The 19350-nt window shown below is 64.3% G+C and overlaps 1 protein-coding gene across 7 annotated transcripts in view; it reads left to right on the top strand.

Moving 5' to 3' along the window:
* The window catches only part of TACC2 (transforming acidic coiled-coil containing protein 2), a 53988-nt gene that overhangs the window by 33025 nt on the left and 1613 nt on the right, over nucleotides 1–19350 (top strand). For 5 of the 7 annotated variants that reach the window (XM_055118931.1, XM_055118930.1, XM_055118929.1 and 2 more), the window contains 9 exons: nucleotides 564–625; nucleotides 1532–1647; nucleotides 3218–3389; nucleotides 4386–4526; nucleotides 11473–11616; nucleotides 11880–11956; nucleotides 13899–13942; nucleotides 18670–18830; nucleotides 19040–19146. In XM_055118931.1, coding sequence (XP_054974906.1) covers nucleotides 564–625; nucleotides 1532–1647; nucleotides 3218–3389; nucleotides 4386–4526; nucleotides 11473–11616; nucleotides 11880–11956; nucleotides 13899–13942; nucleotides 18670–18830; nucleotides 19040–19146 — 1024 coding nt within the window. The remainder of the gene's footprint in view (nucleotides 1–563; nucleotides 626–1531; nucleotides 1648–3217; nucleotides 3390–4385; nucleotides 4527–11472; nucleotides 11617–11879; nucleotides 11957–13898; nucleotides 13943–18669; nucleotides 18831–19039; nucleotides 19147–19350) is intronic. The other 2 variants (XM_055118935.1, XM_055118936.1) reach the window with 1 other exon arrangement.

Here is a 19350-nt window from a genome sequence, read left to right as displayed (position 1 = left end):
CCTCCCGCGGGCACTGCAGGAGCGGGCTCTGTCCTTCCCTGGCGGCAGGGGCGTGCGGAGGCCGTGTCAGGGAGGGCGGCGGTGCGTCCAGCTCCCGGCGTCCGTGGGGCGTGGCAAGATCCTGAGCTGCACGTGAGAAGGCCAGAGACAACGAGCCCCGTGCACCTGCCACACGGATACACGTCCCATGCATGTGTGTCACGGACACCCTTTCACGCCAGACATGCTGATGCACACGCGTGCGCACATACATACACGCACACGCACACACATACATGCTGGCCCACAGGCTCATGCAGAGGGCACGGCTCTGGGCCCCCTTCCGTGACATTGTGGCGTCACTCCTCCTCCCAGATGGCAGGAGCCCTGGGTCGGTCACAAGAGGTTGACCAGTTGTCTAAAAATAGCTGGGCGGCGTCCCCCTTCGTGACGGGGTGGGAGGTCTCCGACCAGGGGACGTTCTCCACGGCCTTCGCGCCTCGGCCCAGCCCCACCCTGCCCGGCCCGAACTGCCCGGCCCCCCCCCCCAGCTGGCCTGAGCGCCCCCTTGGCTTCCTTTGCAGAGCTGGATTACAGAAACTCCTACGAGATCGAGTACATGGAGAAGATCGGCTCCTCCTTACCTGTGAGTGCTCTGCCCCGGCTTCCCCGCCCACCCCGGCCCCTGGGAGCTCGAACCCCCGGTCAGGCTCCTCAGGACTGTGCCATGCAGGGGCGTGAAATGGGGGGGGGGGGGCTGAGCTCCATGGCTCGTTCCGGGAGAAGGAAGACTCGCATCCGACGCCCGCGGAATTCCTCCTGTGCGCTGAGACCATCAGAGATTCCCTTGAGAAAGGCGGGGCCGGGCGGTTGGCGTGTTTAAGGCCACTGTTACCTGGTTTCTGCTTCCTTCTGGTTTCCTGCTGGGGTCAGCTGAGTGGTGGACAAGCAGCCTTTCCCCACCTTTTTCATTTCCTTGATTTTTTTTTTTTTGTGGTGGGGGAGCTACTCCGAAGCCATAATCGGGAGCCCCAGCGGCACCCCTGGTGAGTCTCGGATAACTGGGCTGAGGTTCCGTGCAAAGGCCCAGGGGTACTGCAGTGCTGCGTGAGGGCCACGTGGCCCTGGGAATGGAGCCCGTTGGGCACATACCACGTGCTCTGGCTGCCACGGCTATGGACACATGAGGCATGTGCTCTACAAGGAGCGACACTTGCCGCCCAGGCCCCCCGACCCCTTCATTCTAAGTGGTTTGTTGGGCAGCAGCCCCCCTGGCCTGGTGGCATTTGGTTCCACGCTGTCCCGTGGCTCCACGCGGGCACGTGAGGGCACACAGCGGTGCCCAGCGTGCTGCCCTGACCGGTGCCTTTCTCCTGGGGTTGCCGCTCCCATGTCGCTGCGGGTCTGTGGGGCGCCACGTGCCCGGCGGTGCCACCCCAGCCTGAGAGGGCAGGCGCTGCAGCCGCACAGTCCTGTCCCCCATCCCCCGCCCGGGCTCCCGGGTGGCTGTCCCCCCCCGCGGCCACCCTGACGCGTCCGTTTGCCCCCGCAGCAGGACGACGACGCCCCCAAGAAGCAGGCCTTGTACCTTATGTTTGACGCGTCTCAGGAGAGCCTGGTCAAGCCCCCCGCCGTGCGGATGTCCGAGCCCCCTACGCCGTGCTCAGGGTAAGTCTGCAGTCAGGCGCCAGTGCCCAGGGCGGAGAGGTGGGCCACCTGCCCCGCCCCTCCATGCCAGCTGCATGTGAAAGCCCTGCACACAGTTGGTCATTTGTCCCACGGGAGGCCACGGGTGCGGCCTCGAGACCCCGGCTCCCGCCTCCGGCCCGTGGCCCTGTGGCCTGATGAGGTTTCCTGGCGCCCCGGGGCGGCAGCTTCTTGTGTGAAAAAGCAAGGGCGCTAACACAAGGGACCCGAAAGGGTTTGCCGAGGCTGTTGGTCTCACCAGCATCCCCCCGATCTGGGTGGTGGACCCGGGGGCCCTGTGCCCAGGACGTCTTGGCAGGTAGCACAGAGCTGCGGTTGCGACAGCTGGGCCACAGGCCCTGGCGTAGGGAAAGTGCCCGGGGGACAGGCCGTCTAGGCACACAAGAGCCAGTATTCGTCCGGGTCGTGTTCTGAGCTGAGCGGTGCCAGATCGGGCAAGCTGGGGGGTGGGGGGCGGGGCATCATTGCTCTCAACTTGGGACCAGCCCACCCTCTCACCCCTGCCTCCTCCCTGCCTCCTTCCTGCTTTGGCTGCCCACCCTCCCCCCACCAGGGACAGTGGTGAGGACGGTGAGGATGGCGGAGGCGATGCTGGTGGTGGTGGTCGTCGTCGTGATGGTGGGGGGAGTATAATGACGGGGATGGTGGGATGATGGTGACAATAACGATGGGAATGGCGGTTGATCGCAGTGGTGGTGGTGGTGGTGGTGATGGTAGGGGAGCTCGTAACCATGGTGATAGAGGATGATGGTGATGCTGACGGCACCCGTGGTGAGGGGGGGTGGGGGTGGGGGTGCTGCAGGTGGTGGTCACCGCGGTGATGAGGATGCTTGTGGTGGTAGTGGTGGAAGTGACGGTGATGCCAGGGAGAGGGTGGTGGAGGCGGTGGTAGTGATGGTGGTGATGGCAGGGTTGATGGCGATGAGGATGGGGATGTCAGTTGCGAGGCTGGTGACGGTGGTGCTGATGGGAGCAGTGGGGCTAGTGGCAGGGGTGGTCGGTGACGGTGGTGGCGAGAGTGACACGTTAGGACAGTAATGGGGTGATGGTGACAGTGACACGTTAGGACAGTAATGGGGTGATGGTGACAGTGACACGTTAGGACAGTAATGGGGTGGTGGCGAGAGTGACACGTTAGGACAGTAATGGGGTGATGGTGACAGTGACACGTTAGGACAGTAATGGCGGTGCCGTGTGCTAGGTGCTGTGTCGGCTGCTTCACACGTAGTCTCGGTCTTCAGAGGGGCGTTGCCATCTCCACTTCCAGGAAACGCGGGGAGGCTGCCCCCCGCTGCCCCCCGCTGCCCCCTGGCACCCCAGCCCAGTGACTGACACCGCTCATCTCAGAGCCACTGGCCGCTGCATCTCTGACCGCCCTCGTGGGCGGCCCTGGGCTGAGCCGGGTGTGCTCATGGTCCGAGAGCTCTCAGGAGTTGGCCCCGGGCATCCAGGGCCCCCCCCCCGGGGTTCCGGCCCCTTCAGAGCACTTTCCTCGGAGAAGGCTCACGGTGCCCGCCCGTTGCTTCCTCAGGTCCAGTTTTGAGGAGACGGAAGCGCTGGTGAACGCCGGGGCGAAGGTCCAGCAGCCGGTGGCCCGAGCGCTGCCCCCCGGGCAGGAGCCCCACCTGCAGGTGCCCGACAAGCCCTCCCAGAAGGAGCTGGAGGCCATGGCGCTGGGCGGCGCCTCGGAGGCCATGGAAACTGTAAGTGTGTCGGGGGGGCAGAGAGCACCGGGCTGGGGTGTCCGTCACAGCTGTCCTCCCCTGGCACCTGACGGGCCTTCTCCCCCGGCCCCCCGGACCCAGATCCCCCCGAGGGGACCCTGCGGCTAAGTGGCAAGAGGCTCTCGGCCCCGGCTCAGCCTCTGATTGCCATGTGGGCTGTATCATGCGGGGTTGGCAGGGGTCTTGGGGTTATACCCGCGTCTGTGCCCAGGCCCGGGGCCCCTCTTTCAGGAGCAGGACCTCTCCCTTCCCACCCCCACTCCCCTCTGCACCCTTGATCTGAAACGGGCCGAACTGACTGGGTTTCCCTCCCGTCTCGTCTCCCTCCCGCCTGGCGCCCCCCCGCCCCCGAGGGCCCTGGTTGGGGGTCAGCGTGTTGCTCCCGCAGGGCACCGGGCAGTTGGGCTCTGGACCCACGACAGCACCCAGGGCGTGGCGATGGCGGGACTCTCGGCCTCTCTCCTGCAGGGGGCCGGGCCACCCTGCGGGTGCAGGAGCCTGTCCGAGCTACCGCCCCGTTTCCACTTGAAGCCGTCTCTCCCCTGGTTCAGAAAACGGCCGTTTCCCCACACTGTCACTTCCTGTCCCCTTTGCCCCGAGGGTACTTGACTGGTGGGCTCTGTTGGCCCCCGCCGACGTGCTCGTCTCCTGCTCCCCAAGACCCCCCCCAAATAAATATAAAGTGGGAGGAAAGTTTCTCCCACTGATTGCTGAAGGCACATGGGTGGGTGGTTTGGGGGCCCGGGGGGGTGGGGTCGGGAAGGAGCTGTTCTTTGCGGGGAGGGGGCTGGCGTCTCAGGATGCCCGAGGCCGACCAACGGGGGGGGTGGGAGGTGTGGAAGGGCCCGCACCTCACTGACGCCGCCTTGAGTCTTAAGCAGGAAGCCCCGGGCCCTCGCCTGAACCTCTGTCTCTGTGCTCTTGCCTGTCTGTCTGTCTGTCTGTCTGTCTCTCCTGCGCTTCCTTGCCCTGCAGACGGCTCCCGAGGGCGCCTTTGCCTCTGCTGACGCGCTCCTCAGCAGGCTGGCCCACCCCGCCTCTCTCTGTGGCGCGCTTGACTATCTGGAACCCGACCTAGCAGAAAAGAACCCCCCAGTCTTTGCTCAGAAACTGCAGGTTTGTAGCCCCCCACCCCCTCGCCCTCCGCCGCCTTTGGGGAATCTGCGAGAAACCTCAGTCGGGAACGGAGCCCCGAACCCCAGACACACAAGGGGCGTTATGCAGGCTCTCTGCAGAGGGGCCCGGGAAGGCTCGGCCCTGCCCGCTGGCCTCAGTGCCCCCCTGATTTCAGATGACCAGCACGCCGGGGCGGGGGGCCGGGGAGCAGTGTGGGCATTTCGAGGTGGACCCCAAAAGGCGTTTATCGGTTTTCAGAGCTCCCCAGGCCGGCTCCTGTGCTTTAGGCAGGGGACCGAGCCCAGCACTCCCGCCGGCCCCAGAGGGAACATCAGGACTTGGCTTGGCGTCCGCAACCCAAACAGCCGTCTGCTCTGAGCTTTAGCACTGACCGCTGAGTGTGACGGCCTCCAGCTAGGAAGTTCAGAGCCAAGCTAGCCGCACGTCTGTCCTGGAGAGAGACAGACCTGTCCCGGGTGGCGGGCAGGGCCAGGAGTCAGAGGGGAGCCCTCGGGGAACCCCGTTAAAGCCCGAGAGCCAGAAAACAGCACAGGACGTGGCCCGTTCACGGCACTCCCCGGGGCAGTGGCCAAGCGAAGGAAATGACGCCCTTCTGGCATGACCTGCTGGGTGCTGGGCAGGGGGGGGCCGGCTAGGGGCGGGCGGGGCCCCCCCAAGGGCCTGTCCTCACCCACTCCTGTCCCGCCACCCACGGGCGCCCGGTCCCGGGGCGTCTGCCCCCGGTCTGCCCCTGCTCCCCGCCCCAGGAGGAGCTAGAGTTTGCCGTCATGCGGATCGAAGCGCTGAAGCTGGCCCGGCAGATTGCCCTGGCCAACCGCGGCCGCCAGGACGCCCGCCAGGTACCGGTTTGCCGCTGCCATGATGCCGTGTGTGAGCCCAGCACAGCTTCCTAACCACCGGCCGGGCGGGCGCGTGTGGGGGCCCACCCGGAGTGGCTTTTCCAGAGAGCACAGAGCGCCATGCTAGCAGCGAGCGTGTCTCAGCACGTATCAGAGACCCCAGGCCCGGGACGCAGTGGGGGTGGAGGAGAGGAAGCAGGGGTGGGGGGCGAGGGGGAGCCGGACGGGGCTCCAGGCAGGCCCAGGTGGCGGGTGACGGTGCAGGGCCAGCCGCCCCTCCTTGGAGGTGACGCTTCCCTGCAGAAATTATTTGTTTCTCGTCCCGGAGGGGGAATGTTCCTGCAGAACATTTGTTTTCATAAAAAAAAAATGTCAAAGTGGGGGTCTCCTCCCCAGCACCCCTGCTGCTGACGTCCTGCCTGAACCCCACCCCCGAGCCAGGCCACCCACGGGACCCAGGGAAGCTGCTCAGACTGCACCCCAGTGTCCCACGCCTTTGTGGCCCCCGTGTCTCCGTCCAAGAGCTGAAACAGTGTGGAGGGGTGTGGGGTGGACGCCGCGTGGGTAACTGGCCCTCACGGCGGCCTCCTGCCCCACCCCCACCCCACGGTCGGAGGAGCCGAGCTCCAGCAGCTTGGTCTGGCCGGAATGGGGACCCGACCTCTCGTGGTGTCCCTGGGCGTGTCTCTCCTGACAGGTCCTGGCAGAGGGCCGGGGGTCTCCCATCCTCACTGCGGGTTCAGGAGTGCATCTGCTGGCCCCGCCCCAGGCTTCCCCAGGACCAAAGGGGCAGCCCCCTGCCAGAGACCTTTCCCCGGGAAGGAAGGGCGCCACCGTGGCGTCCAGACCAGGAGGGCACCCGCAGGCAGTGGCCACAGCCTGCTCAGGCTCTTGCCCGCCCCCAACACTGTTGTGTGATTTCCTGGGAAATTCCCTTTATAGGAAGCATTAAATTGTAAGGACTTTACCCCCAGTCTCTCTCTCTCTCACTCTCTCTCTCTCTCTCTCTCTCTCCTTCCCTCCCTCCCTCCCCCCCTCTCAGAGAGCACTTTTACTTTTTGTTTTGATTTTGTTTGGGGGCCACACTAGAGATGCTCAGGGCTTATTCCTGGCTCTGTGCTCAGAAATTGCTCCTGGCGGTGCTCAGGGGGCCACAGGGGATGCCGGGATGGAGTCTGGGCAGTCATGTGCAAGGCCTCCCGCTGGACGATCGCTCCAGCCCCTCAGGGATCACTCTTGACGGGGCTTGGGGGAGACCCCGTGTGGTGCCAGGGATCAAGCATGGGTCAGCAGTAGCACTACAGCACTGTCGTCCCATTGTTCATCGAGTTGCTCAAGTGGGTGCCAGTAATGTCTCCGTTGTGAGACTTGTTGTTACTGTGTTTGGCATATTGAATACGCCATGGGGAGCTTGCCAAGCTCTGCCATGCGGGCGGGATACTCTCGGTAGCTTGCCGGGCTCTCCGAGAGGGGCAGAGGAATCGAACCTGGGTCGGCCACATGCAAGGCAAACGCCCTACCCACTGTGCTATCACTCCAGTCCTGCTGTCACTCCCCCTGCAGCCTTTAGTGCAGTAACTGGCGACTGAGTCACCTTTTGTGCAAGGCCAGCTGCTACTGTAGTGATAATATGAACAACCAAAGGGACACTTTCGGGGGCCAAGAGCCAGTACAGGGCTCAGGGCACAGACATTAGGGTGCTCGCCTTGCACCCACCAATCCCCAGGACTACATATGCTCCCGTGAGGAAGGCCAGGAGCGAGCCCTGGGGGACGCTGGGTAGACCTCACCCACCCACACAACCCCGCAAAATTTTCCTTGAAGAGATCAAGTACCAGGTCCCTTCCGCAATTTCTGGGTGACCAGAGTAAAGCCTGCTTAAGGATGGGTCGGAAACAAATTAGAAATACCAAGACGGGGGCAGGAGGGATAGTCCAGGGGGGAGGGCGTTGGCCTTACACGCAGCTGACCCGGGTTCCGTCCCTGGCTTCCCATAGGGTCCTCTGAGCACTGCCAGGAGTGACTCCGGAGAGCAGAGCCAAGAGTAACCCCTGGACACCACCAGTTATGACCCTCAAAGAAGGGGCCAGAGCGATAGTACAGCGGGGAGGGCATCTGCAGCCGGAATGAGCGGGGCCTTACAGTGGGGGGGTGGGTGGAATCCGGAGCAGCATTTCTCAGCCAGGGGCCACATGCCCCCCACCCCGTGGCCGCCAGGACATCCCAAGGGGCGCCTGGGTGAACATCGCACCAGTGGGGACACAGCACGAGACGAGGGTCAAACAGGAGGATGGGGGAGGGGATGAGGAGAGCAAGGGGAACGGGCCACAGTTGGGCAGGGAGAGGTCAAGAAGCAGAGGGCTGGAGTGCTGGGGGCCCGCCTGTGCCTCCCCCGGGCAGGCCAGAGACTGGCTAGAAGTTGGCGCCTGTCACCATGGGCAGCCCCGTGAGCTCATGGCCGTGTCCCCTCCTCTCACAGGGTGCCCAGAAGCCCCCCAGGTGACGGCTGAGGAGGAGTAAGGGGCGCTGTGGCCATCGCCAGCCGTGGACGGCCGGGCTCGTGCCTGCCTCCCGGGCAGGGGCCTCCGGTGGAGGCCGCGTCCCACCTGCCTTCCTCCCGTGTCCCCCTGGAGAGAGCACTGTCGCCCGTGTGGCTGGGGGCGTTAAGGCCGGGTCTTACGTGGCCTAGTCCCCACCCATCCTGTCCCCAGGCCCCTGGTCGGCCTCTCCTCTCTCCTCTCCTTTCCTCTCCCCTCCTCTCCTCTCCTCTCCCCTCCTCTCCCCTCCCCTCCCCTCCCCTCCCCTCCCCTCCTCTCCCCTCCTCTCCTCTCCCCTCCCCTCCCCTCCTCTCCTGTCCTCCTCTCCCCTCCCCTCCCCTCCCCTCCTCTCCTCTCCCCTCCTCTCCCCTCCTCTGCCCTCCTCTGCTCTCCTCTGCTCTCCCCTCCCCTTCCCTCATCTCCTGTCCTCCTCTCCTCTCCTCTCCTCTTCCCTCCTCTCCCCTCCTCTCCTCTCCCCTCCTCTCCCCTCCCCTCCCCTCCCCTCTCCTCTCCTCTCCTCTCCTCTCGCGCCCAGTGTGGCCTCCGGGGGCGGCTCCATCCTCATCCCAGCCCGTGGCCATGGTGGGTGGCAGCGGGGTGAAGGCAGGCCCCCCGGCCCCTGGCTGCCAGCTGTGCCTGGGTGACAGGGCCACAGCGGCCCGGGGCCCTCGCACGGACCCCGGGTGCTGCACGGGGCCGAGACTGCGGGCCCTGGACCCAGGGATGGGACCAGTCATTGGAGGCCCACGTCGGAGGACCGTGTATCTGCGCGGCCACCACCCGTGTGGCTTGGGGGCTCTCCGGCCCCTCTGGAGGAGAGGTGGGGGGTCGTGTGAGAGCAGCCAGGTGTGGCCTGAGTCTGTCCTTAGCCGAGCCCCGAGAGAGGCCCCCTCGGTCTGGGGGAGGGGAGCTGGGCGGTCCCTGCGGGGCTCAGCAGGCGGCAGGGGGGCAGTGCCCGCAGACGCCCAGCAGAGCGGCTCCCCCTTCCTGGACACGCTCCCTCTCCTTTCCCCGGCCCTTCCTTGCTTGACCAAGGGCTCCCCGCAGTTCTTGAGCACTGATCTTCGCGCAGCTCGTATTTCCTGTTCACTCCCTTTGGCCGGGGGGTTATTCTGGGTCAGGAACACCTTGTGACCGAATCTCTCTGCAACTCCACTTAAAAAATGGGGGGGGCTGGAGCGATAGCACAGCGGGGAGGGCGTTTGCCTTGCACGCGGCCGACCCGGGTTCGACTCCCAGCATCCCATATGCCCCCCCCCCAGCACCGCCAGGAGTAATTCTTGAGTGCAGAGCCAGGAGTAACCTCTGTGCATTGCCGGGTGTGACCCAAAAAGCAAAAAAAAAAAAAAAAAAAATGGGGTGGTGGGCCGGAGCGATAACACAGCAGGGAGGGTGTTTGCCCTGCACGCAGTCGACCCGGGTTCCACCCCCGGCATCCTGTATGGTCCCCCGAGCACCGCCAGGAGGGATTGCTGAGTGCAGAGCCAGGAGGAACCCCTGAGCATCGCTGGGTGTGACCCAAAAAGCCAAACAAACCAAAAAAAGTTATATATTGAGAAGTTAGTGAGCCTCTCCTGGTCCTTCCCATTTTGAAAGTGTATCCTAATATTTTTTAAAGAATATGTTATCAGGCGCTGGAGTGATAGCACAGTGGGGAGGGCGTTTGTCTTGCACGCGGCCGACTCGGGTTCGATTCCCAGCATCCCATATGGTCCCCTGAGCACCGCCAGGAGTAACTCCTGAGTGCAGAGCCAGGAGTCACCCCTGTGCATCTCCGGGTGTGACCCAAAAAGCAAAAAACAAAAAACAACAACAAAAAAGAATATGTTATCAGACAAATAAAGTGACAGGCCACTCTCCCCCCCCACTCACCCCCACCCTCTTCAGAGTTTGACTCGTGTGAACGCGCCGTGAATCTTGATTGCTTGATGCAGCCCGAGCAACACTTGGGTCCTGTCAGCAGCAGAGGGAGGCCCCCAGGGGGCAGGGGCAGCTGCGCCCCTCTGTGGTCTGGGGGGGTGTCTCTCCCCAGGGCCGGCCTCGGAGCGGGTGGTCTTCAGTGCTCTGCCGGCACCGGCGCAGGCCTTCTTGAGAAGGGGGCTGAGAGGAGCGTGTCTCCTGGCAGCCTTCGGTGGAAGGGACCGTGCCCCCTTCTCAGCGGGCGGGGCGTGGCCAGCAGCAGCCACTGGGGCCCGACTTCCCGATGGGCCCAAACGCTCAGGACCAGCCAGGCCACTGACCCTCGCAGCATGGGTGCCACTAACTGGACCTAACTGGGAATTCTCCAGTCCCCTCCATGACGCTCTGCTGGGGTGACCGAGCCCCCTCCCTGCCCCAGCTGCCTTGCCTGGATCAGAGCGGGGGGGACGCCTGGCCTCGTGCTTGCACAGAGAGATTCTGCTCATACGCCGGCCGCCTCTGCTGCCCTGGTGCAGACTCTGGCTCCAGTGCTCTCTGCAGCGGGAAGAGACCCAGGGGCCTCCCTCGAGTCTCTCCTCCTGCTCGGCTGGGGTCCTGGGTTCCATCCCTCCCCCTACATCGCCCTATAAGAAGCGTGCCCAGGGGCTGGAGCGATAGCACAGCGGGGAGGGCGTTTGCCTTGCACGCGGCCGACCCGGGTACAAATCCCAGCATCCCATATGGTCCCCTGAGCACCGCCAGGGGTAATTCCTGAGTGCATGAGCCAGGAGTGACCCCTGTGCATTGCCGGGTGTGACCCAAAAAAGCAAAAAAAAAAAAAAAAATGTTTGCCCACTGCCCACGTGGCCGGCAGCACCCCGCCAGGAGGTTGGCTCGAGGGACTGAGAGCGGGTGGCGTGCTTGTGCCGTAGAGTAGACTCACAGCCGCGCGGCGCCCCTAACCCTGCATCTGCCATGCGCTGGGGAGGGCTGGGCGTCGTTGGGTGGGGGGTACAGGGTGGGGGTCCCCAGCTCTCTCCTCCCTTCTGGGAGGCCCGAGAGTGCAGGCTTCCTACAAACCAACGTCTGTGAGAGGCGGACGGGACACGATGTTGAGGGTCTGACCCAAGACCCAAGACCATTACTGACCCGCTTTCTTGGGGACGTGAGAGGCTGCAGTCCCACTCCAGAGTGCTCACGAGCTCACGCCACACCACATCGCGGCTGCTGGCCTTGGCCCGGCCAACATGCTTTGGGCCAGAGTTAGACGTCTCCCCTCTCTGCTGCGGTGAAATGCGGGCGGGCAGAGAATGACCCGGTGTGAGGTTCTCCGAGCACTGCCCGCCCCACCGGCTCCTGTTTGGGGAGGGGAAGCCCACGGGTCCTGAACAGGTGCTGGGCCATGTGTGCGATGAACAGGAACTGTCAGCAGGGGGCAGACACGAGGGAGTCTCACTCCCAGCCCCTGCACGATGGCCGAGCCCGCAGACGTCCAGCCCGGCCCCCCATCAGTCTGAGTGTCGTCCCCTCCTTCCCACCTCCCGTTCAGAGCCGTCCACCACGCCCTTCCACGCAAGGATGCGTGTCGTCCCGGCCTGAGTCTGGATATTCATGTTCCTGTTTTCTTTCTAATTAAAAACCGCTCCACAGAGGGAGGCTGCCCACCCCTCAGACGTCTCCATCTCCAAGACGGCCTTGTACTCCCGCCTCGGGACTGCAGAGGTGGACAAGCCGGCGGGCCTGCTCTTCCCGCAGCCGGACCTGGACTCGGCGCTCCAGATGGCCAGGGCAGAGGTAGGCAGCCCCCACCGGGAGCTGTGGGCCGGGGAGTGATCTGGTCTCTGCTGCCTGCCAGGGTTTCTACCCAGGCACGCAGTACTGGCCTCTTTGGCCCGGACCCCTGCCTGGGCAGCGAGAGGGACATTCTCCGCATCCGGTTCTGATTGGGCGTAGGGAAGTTTTAATCCTTCTCAGACAGACCCCAGGCATCCCGACCTCTCCCGTGACCTGCGCAGATCCGAAGCCACTCACTCACCCTGCTCTCTCTCCAATGCTAGATCCTAACCAAGGAGAGAGAGGTCTCTGAATGGAAGGAGAAGTATGAAGAAAGCCGGCGGGAAGTGATGGAAATGAGGTCAGTGCAGGGGGTGACGTGCCCCAGAGGGAGGGCTGGAGCTGGAGGGGGTGGGGCTGGAGCTCAGGGGCGGGGTTGGAGCGAAGGGGGCGGGGCTGGAGCTCCAGGGGGTGGGACTGGGGCTCAGGGGCGGGGCTGGGGCTGGGGAGGGCTGGAACTCTGGGGGCGGGGCTGGGGCTCAGGGGCGGGGCTGGAGCTCTGGGGGCGGGGCTAGAGCTCCAGGAGGCGGGGTTGGGACTCAGGGGCGGGACTGAGGCTCTGGGGAGGGGCTGGATTTCCAGAGGGCAGGGCTGGGACTCAGGGGCAGGGCCGGGGCTGGGGAGGGCTGGAACTCTGGGGACGGGGTTGGGACTCAGGAGCAGGGCTGGAACTCTGGGGGCGGGGCTGGAGCTCCAGGGGCGGGGCTGGAGCTCCAGGGACCAGGCTGGAGCTGGGGGTCGGGGCAGGGATGGACCTGGAATCCAGGGGCAGCGCCTGGGCTCGGGGGCCGGCCTCGGGCTGCTTGGCCTTAGTATCTTCTCCGAGTCTGGCATCTCTGCTACCTTAGGTCCATCTCTTCCTAAAAGTAGTTCGAGTATGTCCCTGCCATCGAAACGAGCACCCGCGGTGGGAGCAATAGCACAGTGGGTGGGGCACTTGCCTTGCGTGTGGCCAACCCAGGTTCAGACCCCGGCACCACTCAGGATCCCACAAGCTCCACCTGGGCCCGGGGTGCCAGGAGGGGCTGTTTGAGCCCGGAAAGCACAGAACCTTCTGTGTGAGGTTCGAGAGGCGCCTGGCAGGCTCAGCTTGACTCCCCCTCCCCGAGTCCTCCAGGGGAGATTCTGGGCGTGACGCGGCACCTCTGCTCCCGCCCTGCTCCCCTTCTCCCTCAGCCCCTCTGGCCCCATCCAGAGCCAGGGTCCGGGGGAAGGCACTCTGTGCCCCCCGCCCCACGGCGTAGCTGCCCCCAGCACCCAGCACTGAGCCGCAGAGGGGAGGGGGCCGGCCGCTGGCTCTCGGAGAATGAGCAGAGCACGTCCCTGAGGCCTGAGAGGCTTTCTCACGGCCCCGTCCAGTGGGGCAGCGAGTGTCCTAGCATTTCTGCAGCCGTGGGCCTAGAATGCTCTTCCCGCGCCCACGATGAGGGCGATTAAGAAGTGGCTCTGGACTGGAGCAGTTTCAAGTCAGACACTCGGAAGTATACGCATGGGATGTCCTTTTTATAAAATTCAGATAGAATATTATAGAGGTCCAGGGAGAAATCAGGGAAGGCTTCCCTGGAGGAGACGCCATTGGACTCAGGCCTTGAGAAACAGGCAGAGGATGAGAGGTCGGAATCCAGAGGAGCTAAGAAAGTGGGCAGGAACGGGGGCAGGCCCGGAGCCCAGGACAAATGAGAGGCCACCTGTTCTCCTTGATGCCTGTGTTTGCAAGATGGCGGGAGGAAGGGAGGAAGGGAAAGGCGTGGGCTCGGGCAGGGCGAGAGGGCTGTGAGCGTGGGTGGAAGGTTGGGCCTGGTTCTCTTTCCTTAGTATGTGGGGCCGTGCGCTAGGTCAGTCGAACAGGGTTTTTTGGTTTTGCTTTTGCTTTTTTTTTTTTTTTTTTTTTTCTTTTTGGGTCACACCCAGCGATGCACAGGGGTTACTCCTGGCTCTGCACTCAGGAATTACTCCTGGCGGTGCTCAGGGGACCCTATGGGATGCTGGGGATCGAACCCGGGTCGATCATGTGCAAGGCAAATGCCCTCCCCCTTCCCCCTGTGCTATGGCTCCAGCCCCAATCGAACAGGTTTGGGGTGTGCGGGGAGGGGTCTGAGACTGGGGGTGTCCCTCCAAGGGAAAGCTACCCGGGACCCCGTGAGACTTGACCTCTGGCGAGGCCAGCGCCCAGCACAGGTGCTGCCCAGGAGAAGACACGGCTCTGTGGTCGTGGTTTTAATGTGATTTCACTCCTTTTGCAGGAAGATCGTGGCTGAGTATGAGAAGACAATCGCTCAGATGATCGGTGGGTGACTTGACTTTTGGGGGTTCCTAAAACAATGGGGAAGGTTTTGACGAGAGAGGAGCAGAGTGGTGGGGGGTATTGTCCTCTCAGGCCCCTTCTAGAGCAGGGGCCCTGCGAGGAGGGCCCCAACATTGCAGGACGGCCTCCTGACATCCCCCGGGCCTGAGGAAGCCCTCACTCGCCCTGGGTGCCACCCGGAACTCGGGGCTGTTCCCCTCACAGAGAAAGAGATTCGGCTGGTTCCTGGGATGCCGGGCTGTGGGGTGGCAAATCCCAGACTCCTACTTTAGTTTAGACCCAAGGGGCGTGATACTCCCCACCCCTCTCCCTGGCATTTCCGGGAAAGTGTGAATAGAGGGGGGGGGTGTGGTGACCCCGAACGGCTTTGGGGTGCTGTCAGCTCTCCTCTCTGAGCTTGGCGCTGCCCTGGGTGCTCTGGGCGGGAGGGCAAGGCCTGCAGCCTCGGGTCCGAACATGGGGGGGCCTGTATTCTCACTGGCCACAGGAGACAGAGCCGCGGGTCCAGGCCCACACCCACCCGGGGGGACGAAATTCAAAAGATGGGATTCTGACTCACGGGGAGACGTTTTTATTTATCTGTTGGCTTCGCCTGTGATGCCAGGTGTGGGGACACGGCTGGGCGGGCCGGAGAGAGAAGCCAAAGGCTGTGGGCGCCACGGGCCCAGGCCGGGCACCCGCCCGGGGGGACCCTGAGCATCACATAAATGAGTCCCGAGCACTGCCAGGGGTGGGCCCCAGAACAAGCGCGATGATCCCCCGTGCTTGAGGCCACGTGGCTCTCGGCTCAGTGCTCAGTCTGAGGCCCTGGGGCCGGGAGAATTCTTAAAAGGGCGTCTCCGCTCCTCCCGGTGCGCTGTCCCTCGCAGGGGGGTCCCTGGAGGCACCGGGAGCCTCGCCGCGAGGAGAGAAACTGGGGCGGAGGTTTCTGTCCCCGGACACAGGGCCTGTGCCGTGGAGCCCCACCCTTGGGTGCCCGTCGCGTGTGAAACACCCCCCGGGTTCTCTGTGTTGCTCCTGGGACCTCCCTTCTGGGGCCCGGCCACGCACGTGCCTTTGTGCCGGGGGGGGGGGGTGACGCTGAGGCAGCCGGGGGGTCTTAGGACCTGGCACAGAGGGAAGCCGGCAGAGCTGCGCCTTAGGACCCGGGGGGAGGTGGATGGAGCCCCCCACCTCCAAGACTGGGAGAGGAGGGTCTCGCCCACTGGCCCCCGAGGCTGGTCCTGTGCTGGCAGAGTCTGGCTCTGCCGCCCGTTGGCAGGTGGCGGGGAGTGGCTGGGAGGACGCTTCCCGCGGTGGGCCAGCGAGGCCCGGCCCAAGGAACCGGGGCCCGGGACCCCTCCAAGGCGCCCCTCCCCCCTGCAGAGCTCGCCTGTGCCCTGGGGCACTCTGCAGCAGCACTGGGGGGTGGCATTCCCCACGCCCACCGGGCTCACTCCCCTGCACCCCCTCTGGCTCGGGGCCACCTCCCTGCTGGCCCTCTGTCCCCGCCACTGTGGTGGGGTGAAGGTGCCGTGAATGGGAGGGCAGCGTAGCTGGGGGTGGACGGCCCTGCTTGGGGACACCCCTAGTCCCCTCCGGATGGTGTGTGGCCCTCGCGCACATACCCCACATCCGGCGGAGCCGAAACTCGGATCTGGGGAACCGGCAGGGCCGGGGAGCTGGGAAGGGGCCGGGAAGTTCACCAGTCTGTCCCCCTCCGGCTTCGTGTCCTCAGTTTACCTCCCCCCCCTCCACCAGTCCACCCAGAGCAACCCCCCACCCCTGCCCCCGGGAAATAGCTGTCTCCTCCCCCGCCCACCCCTCCCCAGACCCCATGTGGAGACTCTGCTTCTGAGTGCAGGCTGCTGCGAGTGATGCCCCCCGCGCCCCCCCCAGCCCTCCATCCCCCTCCCCCGCTTCCCTGACAACTGCCTGATTCTCTGTTTTGCTTCCATTTTCCGTTGCTTCTTGCCCTTTGCTTGCAAAACCTACAGGCCAGCCTGGTAAGTAAATGCTTTTCGCCCCGTTTGACCCCTGCTCCTGGCAGCCCTTCCTGGGTTGGTGGTTGTTGCTTTTCTGGTTTTTGTTTCTTTGGGTGTCTTTGCTGCATTCTCCCCCTTCTTGCTTCAGTCCTGTGTTGCCTGCAAAAAAAAAAAAAAGCTAAAAGCCAGACATTCTACTGGCGCTGGTTTTGATTTTGAATTCAGACCATCTTTCGCTCTGGGGCTGATTTCCTGAGCTGAGGAACCGAGTTACAGGGGTAATTTAGCAGAAATGATGGGAGAAGCATTTTTCTCTCCTCTGTCTCCTGGGAACTGGGAAATTCTGTTTTTTTAAAAGGATTAGCCCGGGTAGAAAGGAGCTCTGGACAGACTCCTTCTCGAATCTAGGAAACGGGATGAACTTGTGGATAAATGACCCTTTTCCCAGCGACTGTAACACATGCGTGGCCGAGGGCTACACCCGGCCCTGGGCCCGGGAACTCAGGAAGCAGCTCAAGTGGAAAGAATAAAACCACGCTCGTGGTAACTTCTGTAAATAAGTGATTTTTTTCAATGGTGATGGAGCTCCACCATGGAGGACTTACCCGTGTGAGGCCCCAGTTCACTCTTGAACCATAAGAAAAAGTTTTCAGGGAAAAAAAAATGTATTCCCGCTAAAATATTTGAAACCTTTACTTAGGACTGGCCCAGGTCTCCTTGCCAAGGATGCTTTTCTATGATAAAAAAGTTGGACGTGTGTTTCACTGACATTTGTGCGATTTCTACACGTGAAGCATCAACCAACTGAAAAATTACGTTGCACAAAATACACCTGCGCTCCCCAGTGGGGCCTTAGCGTGGGTTCTCTTATAGCTGCCACTTGGGGTGTGGGTGACGCTGTGGATAAGGGGTCCCCGTGCTGGGCCCTTCCCCTGGGTCCTCGACATCCCCCACAGGCCACGGGATAAGAACCGTGACCCCCTTTTCAGGGACAAATAGTGCCGAGTTCAGGCCTTCCCAAGTCAGAATTCAGGGGCCGGAGCGAAAGCACAGTGGGTAGGGCATTTGCCTTGCATGCGGCCGACCCGGGTTCGATTCCCAGCATCCCATAGGGTCCCCTGAGCACCGCCAGGAGTATACTTGAGTGCAGAGCCAGGAGTAACCCCTGAGCATTGCCAGGTGTGACCCCAAAAAAATAACCCAAACCAAATCCATAAAAACCAAGTTAGGGCTGGGGGGGCGCGCGAGGGGTCAGCCCTCTGCCCCCCACCCCAGGGTATGGGGGAGGCCGACGTGGCGTCATTCAGGCCAGCCGGGTTCAGCGAGCAGGTCCCGACCCACACGCAGCCTCAGCTGTGGAGAGAGGCAGCCGAGTCGCATTCGGCCCCGGTCTCTGGTCAGAGCGAGCAGGCAGGCCGGCCGCCCGAGCCCTGCATGGACAGGGCCGCCCCGGGCCAGTGTGCGGCCTGCATCCTGCCCTCCCATCCACTCCGCCAGGACAGAAGTCTGGGGGCCGCGCCCTTGGTGATGTCACGGTGGGGAGGTGTGGGCGGGTGGCCTGGCCACTCCGGCCCCGTCTGCTGCTGGGAGAGGGGGTTGGGGCGGGGGTCCCTGGGGACTCCCAGAGCAAGGCAGAGAGGACAAGGACAGCCTCGGGGAAGGCGCTGTGCTGTGTCCCGGACAGGGCAGGCTGTGGGGGGCTCGGGCTGGCGGGAGGGTCCCGCCTTGTGCTTTGTGGCCAGGGAGCTTCTGAGAAAAACACCCTCTGCAGTGACTGTGGGTGGCCTCGTCCCCGCCCAGCTCTGTCCCGTGGCACCCTGCCGCCACCCACAGGGACGGGCCGAGGACGGGCAGGTCTGCAGACACCCGTGGGGTCAGCAGGCTGGGACCCTTCCCCCTCAGAGCCTTGGGCACAGGAGATCAGACTGGGACAGAGGCAGAGTTGGCCGAGCACCCGCAGCGGGCAGCGGGCAGGAGGGAGGGAGCGGGTCAGCGGGGCTGGCGGGGTGCAGCGGGGAGGGGAAGCCGTGAGGAGGTGTGGACAAGCATCCTGCCCTGCTGACCAGAGCCAGACAGGACGCCCCGGCTGCCGAGAGCCGCCCCCTTCCCTCGGCACCCATGGCGGGGCACTGGGTCCTTGGGAGGTTTGCATGACTGAGACACGTCCTTTTCCTCCGCCAACCGGCCCATGGTCGTGGAGCAGAGCCCGGCCAGGAGAGAGCCTCTCGTCCCTCCATTCTGACGGTTCCCTTGGAGACCCGTCCTGTCTGCCCCAGGCGGTCACCAGGCTGCCCAGTGGCGATTTTATTCCTTTATTTATTTACTTTTTGCTTTCTGGGTCACGCCCGGCGATGCTCAGGGCTCTGCACTCAGGAATTTCTCCTGGCGGTGCTGGGGGACCTTATGGGATGCCGGGGATCGAACCCGGGTTGGCCACGTGCAAGACCAACGCCCTCCCCGCTGTGCTGCTGTCGCTCCAGCCCCCAGCGGCGATTTTTAGAGGGATGTTAAGGACCTTTGAAGGGAGAGACATTCAGGGGGAGCACTGGCTCCCGGCCACGGTGCGCCCCCAGACCCGCCTTCCCCCAGACTGCCGTGGGGGTGGGGACGCCGGGCGACCTCGGGGCAGCCGGGGTGCGTCTCTGCACTCCCGCGGGGGGGGGGGGGTCTGTGGGGGGCACAGCTGGCTCCGGCTTCCGAGCTGGGCGCTGGGTCCCACGGCGTCCGTCCCCGTGTCTCCCCCAGACGACGAGCAGCAGGAGAAGTCGGTGTCCCGGCAGACAGTGCAGCAGCTGGTGCTGGAGAAGGAGCAGGCGCTGGCCGACCTCAACTCGGTGGAGAAGTCCCTGGCCGACCTCTTCCGCCGCTACGAGAAGATGAAGGAGGTCCTGGAGGGCTTCCGCAAGGTGCGCCGGCGCGCGGGGGGCGTGGGGGTGGGGCGCGGGGGGCGTGGAGGCGGGGCGCGGGGAGCGCGGGCGCGGGGCGCGGGGACAGCGCGCGGGGGCCCAGGCAGCCGGACCCTCGGTGCTCTGAGGTCAGGGCCACCTGGGGGGGGTTCTCCAGGCCCCCGGCTGTGCCTGACCTCCCTCCCCTGCCCCCCGCCCACGGTGCCCAGAACGAAGAGGTGCTGAAAAAGTGCGCCCAGGAGTACCTGTCGCGGGTCAAGAAGGAGGAGCAGCGCTACCAGGCCCTGAAGGTGCACGCCGAGGAGAAGCTGGACAGGCGAGTGGGCGCCCGAGGGGGCTCAGGGGTCGCCCCTGGCGGGCTCGGGGGGCCTCGTGGGGCAGCCGCGTGCAAGGCCGGCGCCCTGCCCGCTGCCCCCTTTCCATCCAGCAGCCCCTGGACGCATCACGCTCTGGGCCGTGCCCCGGGCCGCGTTTCTGGGGCGCGCGCCGCGGGGTGTGTGGGGGGGGTCCCTGCAGGCTC

The sequence above is a fragment of the Sorex araneus genome, chromosome 11 (genome assembly GCF_027595985.1).
Source record: "Sorex araneus isolate mSorAra2 chromosome 11, mSorAra2.pri, whole genome shotgun sequence".
Classification (NCBI taxonomy): domain Eukaryota; kingdom Metazoa; phylum Chordata; class Mammalia; order Eulipotyphla; family Soricidae; genus Sorex; species Sorex araneus.
The sequence above is the reverse complement of the archived record's forward strand: the minus strand, read 5'-3'. Positions and strand labels throughout refer to the sequence as shown.